Genomic DNA, 22,754 nt, shown 5'->3' with positions numbered 1-22,754 from the left:
CTTACATAGTAGAATGCATGATTCAAGGGAAAAAACATTATTTAACATATTTTCGATTGATTACAATTGAAACGATTTTATTGCATATTTATTTCTGCTTTTTGCCAGGTGTCTAGTATAAATGTTTGCAAACCTCCCGGTTAGGAGGAAAAACAATTACATCTGAGACATTCTAGAAAAAAATGATAATCTGCTTAGAATTGTGTTGCTCAGAGGAGTTTTCTTGCAGGTATATCCCACTACACAGGTATTTATTTTGAATGTAAACTCCGTATTGATTTATTATATTGGAAGTTCTCTATTAATGATTAATGTATATTAAGAAATAAACTAAATCTGCTTTATAGTTGTGTTAAAGTTTTATAGCGCAATTACATTTTTACTAAAGTGTAAAACATATTTTTACATATTTTTACTTGCTACGAATATATGGCGGTGGATGTCTCGTATATAAAAATGTTTTAGGATATATTTTCTAGGAGCGGATATATAGTGCAATATGTGTCAGAAGTTTTTATAGAAATTAAAATTAGCGTTATAACTAATTCATTAATGCAAGCCTTTAGTTAATGTAGCGAATATTCCCAAAGGTTTCTATTAAGGCTGTTATCTATCATCAAATATTGTATCCAATGCTTCAGCAAAGTGGAATTTGTACGTGTACAATACCAAGTTATATAGAACGTTTGGGTTGGTTACAATATTTGACAACTGTTCTAAAATAAAACGTGTTCTATTGTTATCCAATATTCCATCAAAGAAAGCAAAGGAAAATCACTGTGCGGTGACGCTAAACGTAGATACGGAAAGTAATTGAAATGCTTACTGCTGCCTACAAGCAGCATCCTATCTATTATATAAAAGAGAACGCACAAATCCTTTGTTAGCTCATCACGCTAATACGGCTGAACCAATTTCTTTCATTTTTGGGGGGTTATTAGGATTTGGACCCTAGATGGTTTTTATCATATCACTTTAATTTTTAATTACCAGTGTCTTGAGATAATTGACCATTCAAGTGTCCATAACGTACAAATCCTTTGTTAGTTCATCATAGGTATAAAAATAAACGTATTTATATGCAACCCGCATGACCGTGTCACTCGGCGGGTTAACATAAATGACAGGCGATATAATGTTAACATTTACTGGAATCTACTATGGTTTTTATCATATCACTTGAAAGCGAAAAAGTAAAAATTATCTAAGTAACAAAGTTTATTGCGTTCCGGGGTGACCGCAGCGAAGCGGGGCGGGTTAACATAAATGACAGGCGATATAATGTTAACATTTACTGCAATCTTCTATGGTTTTTATCATATCACTTGAAAGCGAAAAAGTAAAAATTATCTAAGTAACAAAGTTTATTGCGTTCCGGGGTGACCGCAGCGAAGCGGGGTGAACGCTGCTAGTTTTGTATAACTGTAAATTTAAAGAATACTACACTAAAAACAAACGCAAAGAAGCCTTGGAAAAATTGTGGCTGAAGTTAGGCCGTGAAGACCAGAGACTATTGGTTAGTGTCGTTCACATTTCACAGGCACGGTTCATATTTCAAATTACTCGTTTATTTTAAGATTTACGATTTAAACCGCTTACTTTTAAATGCCTGTCTCAACCGAGTACCGCGTTGCACTCTATGCCTACCAACAAATGTAACAGTTGAATGAAGAAATGTAAACCAGTGAGCAACAAAATTAATGTTTGTATTTGATCGTTTATAATGCGTGAAAATGTGTTAGCCAACTTATTTGATCAAATCAAAGGTACGTTTGATTCAACATTTAATGGCAAACTATGACTATGTATAATCGGCTTTAGACAGTAAATTTGTCAAACAATGATCCAATATGCCTACGGAAAGAGAAGGAGGGAGAAAGAAGCAATGGATATTAAGAAGTAGTGTAAGAGAAAAATAACCGAAAAAAAAATGTGATAATTATTTTGGTTAATTTCTGACTGTGACTGTCTACGGAAGAATTCACAATAGAAAACGTGGCGTACTGCAATGTCTACAGTGTATATATATAAAAGAATTCCTGTGTGAGTGACTGATTAATCAAGGTGAAACTGCTTAAAAGCTAGAAACTTGAAATTTGGACAGTGCATAGGATTTCTGACGCAAGGTACCACAAAGAACGGATTTCTCGAAAGTTTGAGGAAAGATGGGTGCAGAAATAGGGGTTACAATTATTATACCGGTAATAAAATGTCGGTATCTGCGGATCTCTCAGAGTAGAGACATTAAATTTTGCGTATTAACATCCCATTTTTAAAACAAATACCAGGAATGATCAAAAAGTAAGGTTACAAAACCTGGAGTGAAACGTGTGCATATTATTTCATTCAACCAATACAGCCAACATATAGTACATATATAATAGGTTATTTTTCTACATATTACCCATATCCACTGATGCACTTACCGCATCGTAGGGTGGGTTTGAAAATTCCCTACCGGTAAAAATCCTGTCCTTAAGTGTTCAGCCACGTTGCCAGAAAGTGTTTCATCTCTTCGTCTGAAGCGAAGCGACGCATAGTGATCGGAAACTGGGAGAAAGCGGTCAAAACTCTCATTTCATGAACAACTAGCAAAAATCCTATGTTTTTGTCGTCACCGAGGATAATTCCCTCGCAACTATGTAGCTAATGTGCTCTTTTTCGGCACGGGAGCGTATGTGATTCGTATTCCACGTTAAATTGTAGGTCCACGTTTTTAACCCTGGAACTCCAGACATATTTTTATACCTTTGTGTACCAGTCGGGTCCAATGGACCCACAGTAATATATTGAGACGCTCTAACCATATAATTAATTTTTTGGAAGAAAACGAACAACGAACTACTAAACAATTTCACTTTGTAATGTATTTAAGACGAATTAATAAAATACACTTCGTAGTTATGGTAGTTATACTGTACACTAGAAATATGGTAACTTAGCAGTACAGTATTACTATTTCTTTATATTAGCTCAAATAGAAGTTCTAATTTTTAGGCATAATGAAATAGTCAACCTTTTACATACACGTAACAACAATATTAGATTACACATAGCAAATATTTGCTTTTAAAAACTGAAAATTACGATGCCTTTGCCTTTTCTTACGATGCATTTGCTAAGGTTACGAAACATTTTTCACAAACAACTCTTCTGTGCTCAGAACACACGTTTGTCTTGTATTTGGTACAGAAGGTTCTTGTCTTGCGATCCCGTTTTGATGGCCAGATCCCGCATCGATCTTTCTTTTTGAATGACTCTTTTTTCGTGAACTGATCAGTTTCTGTGTGGCTTCTCTCCTGTGGAAAGTCTTCTCCAATATGGTCCAACTGTTTGCAGAGGAAAATCAGGAAGTTACGGCGTTTCAATCTCTGCCGATTATCTTTCTTCTGTCGTAACAAGAATATAATATAAGTGTTGAGTGCGCTTATATCAATCATGTCGAAGAATACTATCAGAGGCCATCTCATGGTCATTCGCTTTGTGCTGTAGCAACGGGTCATCTGGTCCATAGTGTAGACGCCAGACTTGGTTTTGTTATAGTAAAGGATTTCTTCTGGCTTTTACTCTGCTGTAGAAGTGTCAACTTCAGGCTGGTTATGCATTGTACTCAGAAGAGTAACAGTTTTGCACTTATTTGGACAGTACGAAACTATCATGTCATCCTGTTGGAATCCAAAGAAACTGCTTCCTACAACCCTACTTTTATCCGCTGTGGTAAATGAAGTTGGGAGTTCTGGCTTACTCTTCCGTATAGTTCCGACATAGGTGAGGTTTCGTTCCTTCAATTTACGTACAAGACAAAGACTTGTAAAGAAGTTATCCCCAGTAATACTTCTACCACTTCCAGCAATTTACTCTGTCAGTTCAAGAACGACTCCTTCCAATTGTTTGACTTCTGTTCCCTGTTCTGGACTTTTTCCGCTATATATATGTGCATCTTCCACACATAGCGTGTGGTGCTTTCACAAATAAACCAGTACTTTATTCCATATTTACCTGGTTTACTTGGTATGTTCTACCGAAAGAGACAACGTCCACGAAACGTCACAAGCTGTTCGTCCACCGTCATGTTATCTCCGGGAATATAAGCGTCCTGTAGAGCTTTAACCCAGTCTTCAAACACTGCACGAATTGGAGATAGTTTATCATCAGGTCTTCTCTGGCGTCTGAGCTCTGCATCATCAAAACGTAAAGCGGAATTGATTTGTTGAAAACGATTCCTGCTCATAATGGAATTGAAGATAAGTTGACCGTTCTCCTTACTCAAGAGCTGCCTAGTTTCTTGATTCTTTGATTTGTATACCCCAATAAGTCCACGCCGATATATTTCTGAAGTTCCTCAACACTAACAAGTTTCCACTCACGAGGAAATTTTATCCTATCTTCCTTGTTATTCCACTTGCAAATTATTTCCAGAGTGTTCTTACGACAAAATAGACAAAAGCAGATTTCTCATCATCAACTTCCCTGTTAGCATACCGTGTAGGACCACGCTCCTTTCTAGTTACATTGGCAGCACCAGCACGTCAATGACTGGTAGTGAAGGGTACTAAATTTTAACGTTCTAAGCTTCTTCTAGAGCGGAAAAATGCTTCATTTTGCACGTCGCTGTCACTAACATCACAAAAATCATTCTCACTTGCAGATAAATCTAATAATTCACAGTCCACTTCTCCATCATCTGTCGAATCACCTCCTCTTCTGCCAACAGACATTGGCGTATGTCGTTATCGGAAAGTCCGCCACGTTCCATTATCCTCACATACTAAATCTAATGACTAAAGTGAAACGTGCACTGGCTGGTTTAGAATATATTATAAGTAGAAATGTATAATATGCCCCTGAGAAGTGGTGTCAAGGAGAAAACACCATAAACCAGTAGACGTTACGTTAATTCTGCCATCTATGACCACAATGTAAATAAAAACCAAAGTTGAACTAGTATTCCTGTTTAAAGTATACAGTGGGTCCACTGGACCCACCTGGTACACAATGCTATAATTTTCATATATACCACCTGACTTAAATGAACAAAGTATTTCTGACATAACATAGGAGAGGAACACATAAGAAAAAAGTCACGGAATATTAGCGACCACTCACGAAAACTTACTCTGTAATTAATAAACGAAAAGTCATTTGGGTCCAATGGACCCGTTTGGGACTCCCAGGGTTAATAGACTCGGCGCTGAACAGCAGACTAAACTCGAAATAAACCCACCAACCAATCAATTGAAGTCGGACTCGGGAACGCCTTTTCTTTTCATAATTGGTTATGGCGACTCAATGATGGAGTTCTCACCTATGGTTTCAAGATCATAGGTTCGATTCCAGGCTACGTAAAGAAGTTTGTGTTGAACATGGTCGTGTACGCTGGTCTCTAAGAGTTTTTCTCCTTCCACTTTATTCCTCAGTTTGTTTCATTATCAATTTTCTTCACTCATTGTCCGTTTCCTTGAGCTTCCAGGACATAATCCTGCGATGTTAAAATTCCGTTTTCATTTTATAGTATTAGAACAATAATGGTGATTTTAATTTCCAAAATCACCTTCTACTGCTCACACCTAATCCCTTGTGGGCATGAGTATTTAGATATCTAAATTAATTATAAGCACTTGTGATGTGCATAAATTACTTTTCTTGTTTTCCTCAAAAACAGATTCAAGTATTGTTTTTAATTTCTGTCTCAAAGCACTAAGCTTAGTATGGAAAAGAAGACTGCTTGTCAGCAGACACTGTATTTGTTTGAGAGAGTCACTTACTTACAGACCTCAAGTGAAAACAGCAAGTCTCTCGAAGAATTTAGTTCACGTGAACAGGGTTGGGAATATTTTCCTCTCTTGCCCAGCTGACTTAATTCTTTCGCGACTGTACCATATTTCACACAAGTAAATCCCCACGTTAAGCGGGTTTGCGTATCCAGACTCCTAACTATGAAAACACTTACGACCACTCCAGAAACAATTATTTCAAGGATTCAAACGGATGTATATCATGAGTATTTAGGACGTAAGTTATTAGGACGTAAAATCGAATACGATATATTCGGAAAACATGTTTATACATTGCAAGACCTGTAACGCCCAAATATTCACCGCAAACTCATGGTCGTACCGAAATAAATAAAAACGAGTGTGAAGTAGAAAACAACTTTACACAAAAGTCAAAAGAACCTCTGCAAAGGCATATGAAATGATCAAGCCGTTTGGATCAATAGTTTATCAATCAGAAGTTTATGTGTTCAAATACCGTAGGAAGTCTTTGTGTTTTCGTTTTGAAAGTGCGTTCGTATTTCCATCAGAAGAGTAAGAACATTTCTTTTAATAACTCTTTGGGAACTACTTTTCTTTCAAATTCGATTAGAACGGAACATTATACAAATTGAAAATGTAAAATCTATAGCTGGAAACAAAACATTATGTATGTTCAATATTCCATTATTATTCTCTGATTTGTAATGAAAAACCACATATAAGCAGTGATGATTACAGAAGTTTCTCCTCGGGGATTTTGTCAATATATGAAGGAAGGAAACCTTCAAAAACACAGATATGGCCCCGAACGGGGAAATTTCTTAGGTCGACAGGGTCTTAAATTCTCTCTCAGGTCGTGTAAATTATCGATTTCTAGTCGAATTAAAACTCGAATATTCGTTTGGATTTCACTTTAAAACAAGTCCTTTGTGTATAATCCTTACTGGAAAGGCATGTTTAACTCCAATTAGTTAATCAATATTTTTACTCATATATTTTTACTGTAATATCTTTACTATTCAACGTTGTATACATTTCATTTCCCAAAGCAAAATCTCGCAATTGTATATTGAACTAGTGAATATTCGCAAATGCTAATTGTTAATTTACGTAAATGCTGCAGTGATTCATGTATAATTTCATACTTTAACTAATAATAATAATAATAATAATAATAATAATAATAATAATTATTATTATTATTATTATTATTATTATTATTATTATTATTATTATTATTATTATTATTATTATTATTATTATTATTATTATTATTATAGTCGTATATTAATCAAGATTTCTGATAGGCCTTAGTCAATGAGTTCAGCGAAATCTTATGCTACTTACAGTATGCTTTCTATAGATATACCTATTTTGGTTTCTATTCGAAATTCTATTTAATCGAGTCTGATAGGAACACAAAGAGAAACTTCGAGAAAATATAAAAAAAAAGTACTTCGGTGGGACTTAAGCTGACCTTTAAGAGCTTTACGGTCTACAGGTAAACGCCTTAAACGATTTGTTTTCTTTTGTTTTATTTAACTAATTCACTGAACGTATCTCAGTAACTTCTCCCTATTTTATGCTCGATTATACGTTTTACAGTTACTTCCAGTAACCTTGAAGGACATGAACACCAACACAAAAACAACGGGAACGTGTACAATTGCAAGAGCTCTCCCACCGGGAATCGAACCCAGTACGTGCTAACCACTACACTGGCTTGTAGAGGAACTGAAATTATTTTGCAGTGTCTGAAATTTAAGCATATTTGACCCTGATGTAATATAACTATTGATTTTTTTATGTTTACCATATTCGTTACTTCGACGAATGGTAAATGTTATTAATATAGGTTCTTTTATATATTCGTCCATAAATATTAGCTATATAAATTACACAACCACACACAAAAAATAAAAACTCTGTGCACAGAGCCCGGAGTATGGATTCGATATATTTTCTTACACTGAGTCCAAATCTCAAAACGCCAGGACGATTGACCCTGTCAATTCCTTTTAATATGCGGAAAACTTGTGTTATTTTAGAAAGGGAAGATACATGTAACACGTGTTATTTTAGAAAGGGAAGATACATGTAACACGTGTTATTTTAGAAAGGGAAGATACATGCAACACGTGTTATTTTAGAAAGGGAAGATACATGCAACACGTGTTATTTTAGAAAGGGAAGATACATGTAACACGTGTTATTTTAGAAAGGGAAGATACATGTAACACGTGTTATTTTAGAAAGGGAAGATACATGCAACACGTGTTATTTTAGAAAGGGAAGATACATGCAACACGTGTTATTTTAGAAAGGGAAGATACATGCAACACGTGTTATTTTAGAAAGGGAAGATACATATAACACGTGTTATTTTAGAAAGGGAAGATACATGCAACACGTGTTATTTTAGAAAGGGAAGATACATGCAACAGTGTTATTTTAGAAAGGGAAGATACATGCAACACGTGTTATTTTAGAAAGGGAAGATACATGCAACACGTGTTATTTTAGAAAGGGAAGATACATGTAACACGTGTTATTTTAGAAAGGGAAGATACATGCAACACGTGTTATTTTAGAAAGGGAAGATACATGCAACACGTGTTATTTTAGAAAGGGAAGATACATGCAACACGTGTTATTTTAGAAAGGGAAGATACATGTAACACGTGTTATTTTAGAAAGGGAAGATACATGCAACACGTGTTATTTTAGAAAGGGAAGATACATGTAACACGTGTTATTTTAGAAAGGGAAGATACATGTAACACGTGTTATTTTAGAAAGGGAAGATACATGTAACACGTGTTATTTTAGAAAGGGAAGATACATGTAACACGTGTTATTTTAGAAAGGGAAGATACATGTAACACGTGTTATTTTTAGAAAGAGAAGATACATGCAACACGTGTTATTTTAGAGAGGGAAGATACATGTAACATAGTCATACAAAGAACAAAAGTTCTGTGCAGCGGACTCCAAGGCATGAATTCGATGTATTTTGTTCAGTAGCGTGATTTCAGATTTGGCTTGGTGGGGACCAAGAATCCTCAAACTAAAGGGAACAAATGCCCGTCTGTCCCCCTAAATGATGCCCCTGATATTGTTACATAAAATCCAAATGTAAAACTTCAGGATGATAGAATTATCAATTCCTTTTGTTGGGCGGAAAACTTTAGCAATTTTTGATAGGTATGACACACGTCTTTCGCCTATAAAATAAAATCGACACGGTGAATCGTACAAGTGTTTCGAAATTTGGATTCTCTATAACAAAATACATCGAATCTGTATTCTGGGGTCAGATGCACAAAACATTATTTTGCGTAGCTGTATTACGTGTATCCTCCCTATCCAAAATCACTCATGTTTTTCGCCCATAACAAAAAATTGATACAATCGATCTTGCTGGGGTTTAGAAATTTCGATTCTGTGTAAGAAAATACATTCAATTCATACCCTGTGGTACGATGCACAGAACTTTTTTAGTGTAGGGCTGTGTTATTAAAATTATTTAAGATCTGTCATGGAAATTCACTGGTGTATGCACAGTAGACAGAGAGTGGAATTGGAAGGAAAGTTGCACATCGAAGATGTCTCTCGCCAATAGTATTTTATATCTATCTAGAAGATATAGCGAAGAAAAGTCTACATAATGAAGATGGAATTTCGTTAGGAGATAGAATTATTAGGTGTATACAATTTAGAGATCATATGGCTATTGTTGCAGAACGTAAGAAGAAAATCAATAAGATGTAGAAAACTTGAGAAAGGTTTGCGAAGAATATGGAGTGAAAATAAATATTATAATGACAAACAAATCCGTGGTGATTGGAACGAAGCAGTCAGTGTCAAATATAGAAGTAGGAGCGGAAAAAAATAGAACAGGTGACTTGTTTTAGATATCTGAATAGTATAAATAGAGATGATGTATATTGCGACGTGAAATAAAAGCTAGGATAGGAATGGCGAAAGAAGCCTTTAGGAGAAAGAAAATACTATTTTGTGAGACCTTGAATAAAGAGTTGGAAAAAACTCATAAAATGTTTCGCGTACTTGATTTACTGTACTGTACAGGGCAGAAACATGTACATTACGCAAAAATGATGAGTAACAATTGAAGGCTTCAAAATATTGGTGTGGAGAAGAATGGAGAGAATTAGCTAGATCGAGAAAAAAACAAATTAGAGTGTGTTACAAAATTCAGATATTATTAAGAGGAAGGAGAAATATTCAGATAATATTAAGAACAGAAAGAGATACTGATTGCGACGTTGGTTAAGAAGGAACTGTAACGTGAGGGATGTGCTAGAAGCTGTATAATGGCAGGAAAGATAGGTAGGGGACTAATTATAATATATCAAAACAGAATTAGGCCATGGGCGATATCAAAACAAAAAAATCGTATGTGAAGATGAAGAGGTTAATTAGGATCGTGGAACATGGAAGCTTCTCAGTTGCGGAAAGTGAACCGCCAATAATGGCGGAATAATTCTGACGATAATGGTCCTGATCATGCACAGTGGAAATATCAACTTTACGAACATTGCTGATACGAATCACAGTGCAAATTTCTACAGGCTGTCAAAATTCCTCGATCTAGAGGCTGTAGAGAACAACTACCTATTACTTTGCGAGGGGAAATCAGAAGTCGAACAACACCGGAATAAACTGTCCCTCAGATCGCTATCGATCTGGGCTACGACAAGAAAACGTAGAAGAAATGGATTCAGCGATTTGAAGAAGGTGGGTAATGGTTCTCGTCTAAGCCTAGAAGTGGGAGACAAAGAATAGTAACAATATCAAGAATTTACATTTATTTCCAGCAAGACTTTTGCATGCCCTCCTAGTGCAGTATCATTTTTGTAAACGGTCATTATAAAATTGTCATGCTAAATTTTAAATGGTCATAATAAGTGGTCCTTTATTCATTTCACAGTTTATTTCTACCAGTAGCTTTCGCCCCCTTACTCGCTCTTCACGCCTCCCTAGAAGGAAGCTGCGCGCTCCAGGTTGGGAACAACTACTTTCTAAAGAGGCATTCTGACAGTGTGTTAGAAATTTGCAATCTGAACCGGATCTTTGTTTCTACTGCGCATGCACTAGTGAATTTCCATGAAAGCTCATAAATAATTTTGAATTCTTTTTCTGTACGAGTATAATAGACACACCACATTTGATTTAAAACAAAGGAGATATGTATTTTGCTTTTGAAAAATCTGTATTGCAGGCACGTAGCCAGGGGGTCCTTACCCTCCACCCTTTGAGACCAGAAATGAAAAAAGTTAAGGAAGGATGAACAAAATGAAATGAGAGAAAGAAGGATCAGCTTTAAAAATAACCTACAGGAAGCTTTTGGTTGCTGTGTCTTATGAGGAGATTTGTATTACTTGCAATACATTGTGGCGAGGAGAGCGAGATACCCTGGAAGAGTCGGGGAATTTGAACTTTCTAAAAAAATAATGGAATTTCAGAATTTCTGCTACTAGTCGGAGATAGCACTCTTTTTCTCTTTTTCTCATCATTTTGTGTAACAGTGTGGACATTTTTGATCATAATTTTTCGTTATCGCATCCTTGCAGTATCAAACGTGTTATTTCAAAAACAACTTTCTAATGCTCCTTTAACCTGTCATTTGGAACAGACAGTAGGAACTCTCACTGAGAGCTCCTAATAATAAAAACATAAGTTTATGAGGAAAGAAAGTTCTGTTAACATTTGATTCAACCGAGAAAGGAACTCAGATATTGGAAAATATTTCACAAGATTTTATTGGATATATACTTTTTATAACAGTGGATATGTATATTTTATAATAGTTGAGGTCAAAATGAAAGGAAAATTGTTATATTTGAATAAACAGAGGAAGAACGTATATATTGTATAATCTTTATCAATACTTTTTTTATTCTTTTACTCGAGATTTCTTCATAGTTTGTTATTAAAATACTTACTAACATATCCTCATTTTATTGTCCTAACAAACCAATATATGTTAATAGTAAAGTAGTTTAGGTTGATCGAGTTCCTGGGCGTTTCGAATTTCATTTCATGCCGCCCCCCGTTATGAAATCCTGGCTAAACGAAACAATATATGTTCCAGTAAAATAGTTCAGAATGATCGAGCCTCTGGTGTGTTGACCACAGTGTTTCAGGTCATGGACCTGGACCCTTCACGAAATCCTGGCTACGTGCCTGTGTAATGCTGATAATTTAGTGAATACTGTAAGACGGGATTATTTTGCACAAGATTTAAGCAATTTTAAAGAAAATCGCATGTAAATTACAAACGTAATGATTTAGAACACTGCATTTTAAACATGTCGTAGCTAGATATATAAGGGAAATATTCGTGCAAAGTCATTAGTAAACATACAGTATGACCATAGTTATTGAAATATAAACGTTGGTGGGATTTCAGTATGACCATAAGTGGGATTATTTTGCACAAAATAGAAAGAAGTATGTTCAACATACGAACTTCTGTGCAGTGTTTTCCCTTCAGTGTTTGTACATTTTACTTTCTACACAGAACTGCATGCAGTCTACAAATATTGATATGAGAATTATGGTAGCAGTATCACTACTTAGTTTGAATTATCGATATTTGTAAAGAAAATTATGTATTTTCTGGTACTGACACAGGAACCACATTCTAATAGTTTAGCATATGTCCCACAAAAATATCAACTCAGGAACAGAAGAAACAATCCCTCTGAACTGATTTGCCTTTGTTATTCCTTATGTCCAAGAATATCATCCCGGGGTTTGAGACTTTGAGACTGAAACCTACCCAAATTGCATGATTTCTTTTTAAAAAATCTAATGTTAGTCATTCTTATGCGTATAAGCTGCAAGCCCCAGCAAAAGTCTAGTGATTTCTAAAAAAAGAAAAAAACAAAGCTTTTTTGAGCGAAGTCCCTCTCATAGTACTTTTATGGATCCACCACAGTTTATAATTTATTTTCCAACAGGAAATCCATTCCGGCATCTACCTAAATGGGAAATTTATCTAAATTAAAATACAGGAGGTCCTTAATTACATATTTCCGTTATCTGCCACTCAATCTGACTATTAACAAGTAACTGTTTTGAACGAACAGAAAAGACTCCATATTTAGGCAAGCTAGAGTAAGTAATGCTTCAGGTGATGATGGGTTAGCATTGTGGCTTCCTAGCCCCGCGGTCAGGACTCGATTCTCCTCACCCTTTACACAATTTTCAAAATGTTTGATTTACAAGGCTAAGCTACTAAATGAAAGATAATCTCTAGTGGAGAAATTCAATGATGATATAATCCTGACAATAATGGAAAAAATGAATGGAGAAAGAAGGTTACAGAGTTTATTCAGTCAATAGTTATATATATGAGAGTATCTGTTAATTTCGTGCATTTTTAATTTGTTGTTTATTGACACTACATACGCCCTTTTTCTCTTTTTGTCTCAATGTGTAAATTTTCACAAATATTATACAAATTAGGAACCCTCAGTTATATTTGCAACCTAAGGGAAAATACGCTTCGTACAGATAAATTCTCCAACTCGTTTGAGTGTTATCGAATTTTATATTTTTAATATTTACAAATTACTGGATACCAGTTTTTAGCATTTTCAAAAATCATTTAACAAATAATGAACTCGGACAATTTCTTTTTCGAAGTATATTACGTATTAATCACTGGCGCTGGAATAAGAGATCAGGCCTTGTTAGACACCCAAAAGTTTCATTGGGGCTGGGTTCTTCCCCCTAAATGATCCATCCATACTTTTAATTGATTTAAAGGTAGGACTACAGGTAAGATTTGAGTTTACTTAAAAAATAACCTACTACACATACTACATAATCTATTAGTATATTATTCGATACGCAGATATGTATAGTTATTAGAAGTAAGTAAATTTGTTTATATAATCCCTCATATAAGTACCCTGACTTTATCTTCTCGTCGGCACCTCTGGCTTCCGTATATTTTTTTCAAGTGTCTATGTATAATTTTACGTACGTGTCATACAAACAATTAGTATTGTAAGTACAAGTATCCAAAGAATCCCTTTTGCATTTCATCAGCCAGGATTTCACCCCACTTCTGCACCAAAACACTCTTTACGATTTCTGCTTTTAACAGGTAGGGGCAATTTCATGTTGCTGTGCTAACTCCTACCAGGCGTAATTAATCTTCGAGCGGGCATTGGTTTGGGTTGCCTAACTCATGGATTTTATACCTCAAGAATTTATGTGGCTTACTGTACAACTTCGTTATTCATCACATACATTGTCACCTTCAATGTGCGTATGTACTGCATGAAATGTTAAACTATTACTGAAATATCAATATATAGGAAGCCACAATAATAATTTAATAAAAAAAATAATGTTCATGTGTTAAAAGCAAAGTGTTCAGTGCATGAAACTCAGAACCCCATATTAGTGCTTACGTGTGATACACCTTTGACTACTGATGTTATACAGTGGAGATACTAACATGTTAATAACCTGCAGTGAATGAAAATTTAAATGATCAATATATATTATTCAGAAATAGCTAAAAGTTTAGATTACGTGAGAATCTTTCTCGCAGTACTCTAACTCCTGTAAAAATGTTTACAGGGGTTATTGTGTATTATACAAACTTCACTTGTGTATCATACAAACAAGAATTACTGTGAGTACAAATATCCAAAGACTCTCTTTGTTATTTCAACCAGCGTTTTGCCTCACTCCTGCAAGGCCGCGGTGGCTCAATGGGAGAGTGTTCACCTCTGGTGCTTAGCGTCCCAGGTTCAAAACCTAACCTTTAGCAAAACCGGCATAACTGTGGAACGTAAAACTCAAAAATTTCGTTTCATTTCTTTCTCTCCTGCACAAAAACACTCTTTACGATTTGTTCTTTTAACAGGTGGGGCAACTTCATGCTGCTGTTCTAGCTAGTCTACCAGGCAAAACTAATCTTGGACGAGCGTTAGTTGGGTTGTCTATCTCACGGATTTTATACCACAAGAAATATAGTGGCCTACTATACATACAAGATATATACAAGACATTCAATACTTTATTTAGACTTATTTTTCTCTGAAGTTGTTTTGTGTGGATTAAGGGATTCATGCATGGTGCCACAGACTTAACGTATATTATTTTTGCAATTTTAATTTTACAGAAATTATTTCGGGACTATCAAGACGAGACCGAGACTTGGACTTGGTCCTTGGACCAAGACTGTCTTTGAAAATCAAGACGATACCAAGATCGAGAAGAAGATTTTAGACTAAAAACCAAGATCGAGACTGTTATTCGTCAGTGAAGACCAAACCATTATGGTATGCTTTCTAGTTTCGTTTCGTCTCAATTGAAGCAGTGACTTCCATAACTACACAAGTAAAACTGAAGAGATATTGAGAAAATCAATAAAAGCTAATATTTGTTGGAAATTTGAATTTGGAAATCAGATTTTTTCATACTTACACTTTGCTAAATAACAAATGTCACTAAGTATTAAAATAACGAGTATTACACGTAATTTGTCTATAATAAAAGAATGAAAATACTGGACTTATGTTATTATGGAACTCATTAATCTATTACATTGATTTTAGACACTGTAACTCAAGGTGACCAGAACTTTTACTTTCAAAAACGGGACGCATACGAATCGGCGACAGGGAGGGGGTGACTTCCACATTGCATTTTGGGACTCAGCCGTGTTTTCAATTTACAAAATATACAAGTAAGAATGATAACACAGCGTTTCTAACTTAAGTACTACTCAACAATACTTTGGACTACTTCAACACTCAAAATTCCCACTCAATTCCCACTTGAACCACAGAACACTCGTTTCTCACTTGAATATGCAGTAGTTCTAGGCACGGCTGAACCTTCCGAATGAGTGTTGATACGGGAGAGTGTAGAATTAGCATTGACCATTTATATTTTGAATAATAATTACGGGACACCTGGGTCATGTTTGCTTAAAAACGGGACATTTAGGCATCCCGTTTGAGAATCAGAAAAAAAACGGGACAACGATTGAAAATAAGGGACTGTCCCGGCTAAAACGGGACGTCTGGTCACCTTGCTGTAACTCTGATTTGCAAAACGAATGTACCGATGTTTAAGCAATAATGTCAAGAAGTAAAACAATGAACAGTCATTGTGCATAAACCCAGTCGATATTTTCACAATAATGTAATACAACAAACAACACATTTAGTTTTCTCATATTTTTCTTTCACTTAATCAGAATCCCACACTGATTTCTCAGTACTGGGAGTCTGCTCTTTACCATACTGGTCCAGAAGTCACTGAAAGTAAGCTTGCTCTGCAGGTAAAATTGAGGACAGGTATTTTTCAATATCCCTGGCTTTAGCAGCTTTGATTGTTTCCAGAACAACACAGATCCATAGAGTTTTGTGCTAATGAAACTCAATACGTCAGTGACATGCGGAAAATATCGGAACCTGTGTTGTTTTGATTGTCAAACGATAGAGCTCAATTCGACAATAACAACTATATAGTGCTAAAGTGCTTTTGTGCTGTTATGGAACGCAAGGCTTCAATAATTCCTAAATCATGTTTCCAAGTAAATTTAGTTAATGCATTTGACTATTAAGAACAATTTAGTTTGTTTTAATATATATATATATATATATATATATATATATATATATATATATATATATATATATATATATAATAATTCAGAAAGAAAATAAATACATGCCGATGTTTCGCACTTTTTAATGATTAGCTTTTATTTTTATCAGTAATATTTAGCATAAAATACTCATAACTTGGTTAAAAATATCTTTTGAGTGTAGTAAGCAGACGACATTTCAAGACATTATTATCCGCTCGTGACCTGAAGTTTTGAACTTAATCGGTAATGCATGTAACGCAGAAGAACGTGTGATTTGTCCTTGTGATAAGCTTTGTTGTTTTTAATGTGACATGAACTATTTTCATGTAATTAAAAATTCTCTACACAGTCTCATGACAATCACTATCTGTAAGATAACTGCAACATAATGTCCTCGATTTTACGTTCTGAAAAGAACTTAAAAAGGAAGTTTTGCTCTGTCAGTATTAACATTTCAAGATTAAATATTAAAACAGGTAAGATGAACTTTAGCTTAAAGAGTATTGAATTATTTGATATTAGTATTCTTTATTCTGTTATCACAGCAAGTGTATGTAAAGTGGAGTACTTTCATTTGATTCGTCGCGGATTTCAAACATAACACAGGTGGTTGATTGTAGTTCTTTGTCGCGAAACGGGCTATATTCTTTAAACGCCGTAGGACGCAACAGTTGCATCAAGATTTTAAACCTAAACCTTACTCGCGCACAGCCTCACAGTCCAGGCGTAGTTTTTCTGTTAATACTGCTATAAGTTGATAATACGTGCGGCCAGTCCGTATTCTTTCGTTTCTACCACTTCTGCCCCGGAGTAGCGAAGAAAAACCTTCCTCGTGATCTGCAAATGAGGGTTCGAAGAGCCGCTGGAGTTCCAGACCAACAACAACCTGGAACTGAAGAACGTAATCCTGGAAGGTGTTCGTTTTGTTCGTGGAAGCTGAACATAAAAATCAGATTTAGAAGTTCCAGATGTAAGACATACATCTGTGGGAAGCGCGCTGGCCCAAAAGCAATGTTGTTTGATAAGTTATTTTCAGTAGAAAGGTTTTGTGTAGTTAGATATTTAGTCACAAGTTTGTAGAAGACATTTTTCGTAAGTATAGGCCTATCTATTATTGTAGTCATGCAATTACGTAGAACATGTAATTACCACTAGCATGCTTGCTATTTTATGTAATATTAAAGCAGGGCCAGATCTTAAATCCTGAGGTCGCAGGAGGTGACAGGTAAAAAAGGCGCCAAACTGGAAAATGAATTTTGTGTTGTATATATTTATTGAATATTTATTAGAATAAATGTGAATATTTATTAGAAAAATGTTGCGATGAAAAAGTTTACAAATGGCTTCAAATAAATATTGTACAGATCGAGATGCAGGTAAAATATACCATAAGGGGAACAAAGTCGAATCTTTAACTTTACAGCGTGGTTGGTTCTAAAACACCCCTTTAGAATTAACTCGTGCATCAATTGACGCCAATGTCACACTCATTAAGGAGAATTTCCCGCGGTGCAGGGGGATTTAGTAAATAATTTTTAAAGAGGTGAAAAGGGAGAATTTACGAATATGAGTAAAATGCAGGGGAAATTTAGCTTTTCAATAGCTCTTGTATTAAGCACTACGAAAGTATGACTAGACAGCGGCATCCTTTCCACAATCCCACATTATGCACGAAATACAAATATAACAGACTCTTCATTCCTCTCGCAACAACCCTTCCGCGACGTTGTTAGAGAATATCGTTGCAAAATATGTCTCTGAAATGGAAATTGATCAACAAACAAAAGGAAGTTAACCACACATTTTGCTTACGGATTGGGTGGCATTATGCAGAAAAGAAATGTCTTCAAGGGTGCTCTATCTTGTCATAAACAGTGTTTCCGCATAGGGCTTTGGTTCAATGACCACAGTTAAGGGGTGAAAAAGGTCATCGTAAATGAAATGCATATTATCAAAGTTCAAGCTACTAGGCTTTTGTTGTATTTTGGTCTAGGGAAGAGGAGGGCAACACTACACTACGAAAAGACAGGAGGCACAAATGGGATTTTTGATCATTTCTGAGGGAAACTAGCTTAAGTTTCCAGCATCAGTGGCTTGCAATTTCAGTCCACTGCTTAATGCTCAGTTTGTTAATGTCTATTAGTCTAAATGTTATTCGCCAACAATTTCGTTTCTATCCTGAGTCGTCTCTTTTTTAAAAAAGACATGTATTTTCCCTTTTCAATAGTACTTTGTTTTCATGTAGTAATAATGACCAACGATTTTTAAAAAATCAGGTGAACATTTTATCGGAGAAGAAAGCTACGAAACTTAAAAGAAGATGAGAGGCAAACGCTGGCTCTTAAAAAGTTTCGAAAGCGATAATCATACAAATGTTGGGGTCGACGGGAGTTGTCAATAACAGATAGTGTTAACGAAACATTTGCAAGTCGACAAACGTTTGAAACTGTAAGTGTATTTTACTTGATCGCAGTAATTTAACTGTTAAATTAAAATGGAATGGATACGGTCTCTTCAGTTACTGTTTGAGTTAAATTTAATGTATCTAAAATTTGTTTGGATACAATTAGTTTTCACGCAGTACAAGGTTTTCATAAAGTCTGGACGGATTAATTTGCTTATAATTTTCATAAAAATGCTCATAATGAAATCAAATAAAGTGCAAACGGTAGCGGAAGGATTAAATTTTTAGTTGGCAACACTGTTAGATAAGCGGCAACTCTGAACACGTTGAGAGAGGGAGAGGGAGGGCAAGGGTCAGTTTCTTACCAAATTCCATCCATTGTTGTTTTCATTGTTGTTTCAATGTTGACTGTTAAAAGTAAGTTGTAAGCTGTATTGGTGTGTGTGTCTTTTAAAGAAATAAATAAATGATAAACTCCTCTGAGAAGACTATTTTTCTTACCATATCAAAGATGGCGTCGGTGAAAGAGAAAGCGCAATGTGTTCTGTGGTACGCAGAGCTAAAATCACCAATTCTGGTGTGTCGAAAGTTCACCAAAGAGTTCAAAAAGCCGGCACCGACTGAGAGTGCATTCCGAAAGTGGCATGCTAAGTTCTTGGAGACAGGAAGCGTCCTGGACCGTCCTCGAAGTGGGAGGCCGCCAACATCGCCTGCAACAGTGAGCAGAGTAAGGGAAAGCATCATCAACAGCCCACAGAAGTGGACGTAAATGGCGCCTAGTTGGAGGTGTGGCGGTGAATGAACTGAGCTGGTGCAGATTACAGGTAAACATTTAATCCTTCCGCTACCGTTTGCACTTTATTTGATTTCATTATGAGCATTTTTATGAAAATTATAAGCAAATTAAATCCGTCTAGACTTTATGAAAACCCTGTATATGGGTATATAAGTCGAAAAGGTAACTGTGATCGAAACCGAAACTGTAATTGAAAGGTCATTAGGATTATAAGTAACGCATTTTTTCATAACTCTTCTGTCAATCAGCAGCGTATACATACGCTCGTTGTATTGTAACAGTGTAACTATCATTATTAATCTATTCTCTCGTATTAAATTTAGATGAAAAACCATATTTTTAAACATTTGATAATAGTCCTAATGTAACTGAAGTTTTGATTATTAGTTATTTGTATTGACGGATGCACCAACGGAGGTGGTCCGAGAGTCTGAATCTCCCAAAACTTTTAATTTTTAAGAAAATTAACACAATTTCAGGGGCAAATCGCATTTTGTAGGCTACTCCGAAAAATCTTCGGACCCAAAAGTAAATTATTGAGTGAGCAACTGCTTGTGTTTACATTGAGTTACTCTTTGCTTGATTTCAAACTCTATGTTGGAAAGAGACATGAAAGGAATGAATTGTTTTATAAGCCATGAAGACTTTTTGCAGGGAGACCTGATTTTGAAGTTCCGCCACTAGTAGGAAGAGAAATTAAATATCGATTAAGGCACACAAGTTTATCATTTGTTGTGTAGTAAACAAGTTCAGCTAAAATTAATAAAGAATTATTTGAGTTCAACGATATCCGAAGAATGATTAAATGAACAGCTTTGACGGCCATTGAAAATGATATACTCAATGAAATAGATACGGAAGCAATTAAAAGAGATTTTGCCAAATTGAAAGCCATAATTTCGCTAAATGAGAAAATAGATCATTCACACTCAGACACTTGACACCATGTGTCAGAGAAAAGCCAGAACCTATGCAATAAATCGTTAAGACAATTCTAGTTTCCTAAGCTCATAGAAAAATAAAGCGATGACATTCACTAATGTTGCAAGCTCTGGATCGCGTTTTATGTATTTTGAGTAGTCATACAGCAGTTGAATATATTCTTATGTCTTACACCTATACAATTTACGCAAGTTAGAGCGTGAGAGATCAAAACCGTACTTACTATATTGCTTTCGTTGTAATAACTTATTGAGGTAGAGGTTGATGCATATATATACGAGGTGTATTCAAAAAGAATCAAACCTTTGCAAAAAATTTTTTTATTGATTTGGTGATCCGAAACACTAATCCCCTTCAAAGTAATATCCTTGCTAATACACACATTTTTCCAGCGCTCCCGCCGATTGTTGGAAACATTTCTGGAATGTAGTTCTTTGAATTTTGGGCAACCGTGCTGTCACATTCCACAACATCTTCTCTTGTCTCAAATCGGATCCCTTTTAGTGGCATTTTCAGCTTGGGGAAAAAAACAAAACTCATATGGAGCCATGTTGGGTGAGTACGGAGCCTAACGACACTCACGAATGTTATGTTTGGCTATGAAAGCCTGAATCAAATTTTCAATATGTAAAGTATCGTTACAGTGATTGAGGAAAAAATCTTTCTCATACCCCTTTTACCTTTTTCCCTTTTTCATATAGATTTTTTTCTTTCAGTGCTTATGTACTTCAGTCTTCAATCTTGCATTAAACTGTAATTTTAAACAGTCCGTAATACTGAATAATATATTTATTTACGATTAAATATGTTATGAACTGAAAATAAAATGCTTTAAACGTTCTACTGTATTAAATTTTATTGCATTTAAGCATCGGCGCTTTGCCGACAAACAGAAATCTGAGTTAATAAATAAATGTAAAAGGGCTGTAGCATCAAATGTTCTTTCTTTGTGTAATAATAGTAAAGTTTATCATTTACAATATTCTTTATACCGTAAATACGCGCGTAATTTTCGCCCTCGCATAATTTTCTCATCCCAATTTTGAAGGTCATTTTCTGTAAATTTTATTTTCCTCGCGTAATTTGCGCACGCGGAAACTTTTTGTGAAACAGCATTTTTCCAGGAATTAATTACGGTAGCTAATGAACTATTGGCAACGCAGCAAAGCCATTGTTGCATCCCATTGAGCCCTGTCAACAAAACAAAACAAGTACTTCCCGTACTTACCCCCTCCACTTTCCCCACCCCTCGTCTGCTGTGCGAAGGAGCTTGTTTCGCGTGTCTTATCTTTTCCTCATCCCACTTCCAGTTACAAGCTCGTAATTTTTTCCCCGCATAATTTACGCACCCTTGTTTCAAAACAACTTTCCTCGTCTAAAAAAGTGCGAAAATTACGCGAGTAAATACGGTAATTAACAAGCGGAAATAATCAATAGAAAATGCTAGCAGTAAGTTTTTTCTTCTCTTCGCATCTGCCACAGGTGGATGGAAGAAATGTGATTGGGTAAATTACAGCTTCCAGATATCTAGAAGCCGGGAAAAAGAAGAAGCGTCTTTTTTCTTTGGTGTCGATGTAGCACAGACGTACGACGAGATTGTCGTAAAAGAATTGGGTTTTCCGAACATATAGTGTACTAATATGATCACGTAAATATTGATACTGCGAGTAGGGTGGACCACGCAGTGCTGATCATACTACTTTTGGAAAATAAACCGTAATTTCTTGAAAACTGTGACTAAAGAACAAGGGTGAATCGTTGATAAACTCTACAGACAGCCATTTTTGGGGAAATTGGCCAGCAGAAGAGATATTTAAATTAGAATAATCAAAACGCACATTTTTTTTTCTCGCTCAAGGCTGGTTTTGTAAAAATTATATATATAGTCACTTGCCGCAGCTGAGAAGCTTCCATGTTCCACGGTCCTCCGCTAACCTTTTCGTCTTCGCGTATGATCTTTCTGTTTTAATATCATCCATTAATTGTAGTCTCCTTCGCCTCCTCCCTCTCTTTCCCGCCACCATACCCTCTAGGACGTCCCTCATGATACAATCTCTTCTTAGGCAATGTCCCAACCAGTTTCTCTTCCTCTTCCTAATAATATCTAAAAGTGTTCTTTTCTCACCCACCATTTCTAACACTCTCTCATTCGTTTTCCGCTCGACCCAACTAATTCTTTCCATTCTTCTCCACACCCACATTTCGAAG

At 35.6% G+C, this 22,754-nt stretch overlaps 1 protein-coding gene across 1 annotated transcript in view; it reads left to right on the top strand.

The window, feature by feature from the left end:
- Positions 1-160: 160 nt before the first annotated feature.
- Positions 161-22,754, top strand: part of LOC145684614 (uncharacterized) — a 39,351-nt gene continuing 16,757 nt past the window's right edge. The window contains exons 1-2 of the mRNA XM_081757002.1: positions 161-247; positions 14,926-15,085. Of these exons, the coding sequence (XP_081613128.1) occupies positions 15,083-15,085 (3 nt within the window). The 5' untranslated portion in view covers positions 161-247; positions 14,926-15,082. The remainder of the gene's footprint in view (positions 248-14,925; positions 15,086-22,754) is intronic.

This window comes from Thermobia domestica, chromosome 5 (genome assembly GCF_964235325.1).
Source record: "Thermobia domestica chromosome 5, izTheDome1.hap1.1, whole genome shotgun sequence".
Taxonomy (NCBI): Eukaryota; Metazoa; Arthropoda; class Insecta; order Zygentoma; family Lepismatidae; genus Thermobia; species Thermobia domestica.
The sequence above is the reverse complement of the archived record's forward strand: the minus strand, read 5'-3'. Positions and strand labels throughout refer to the sequence as shown.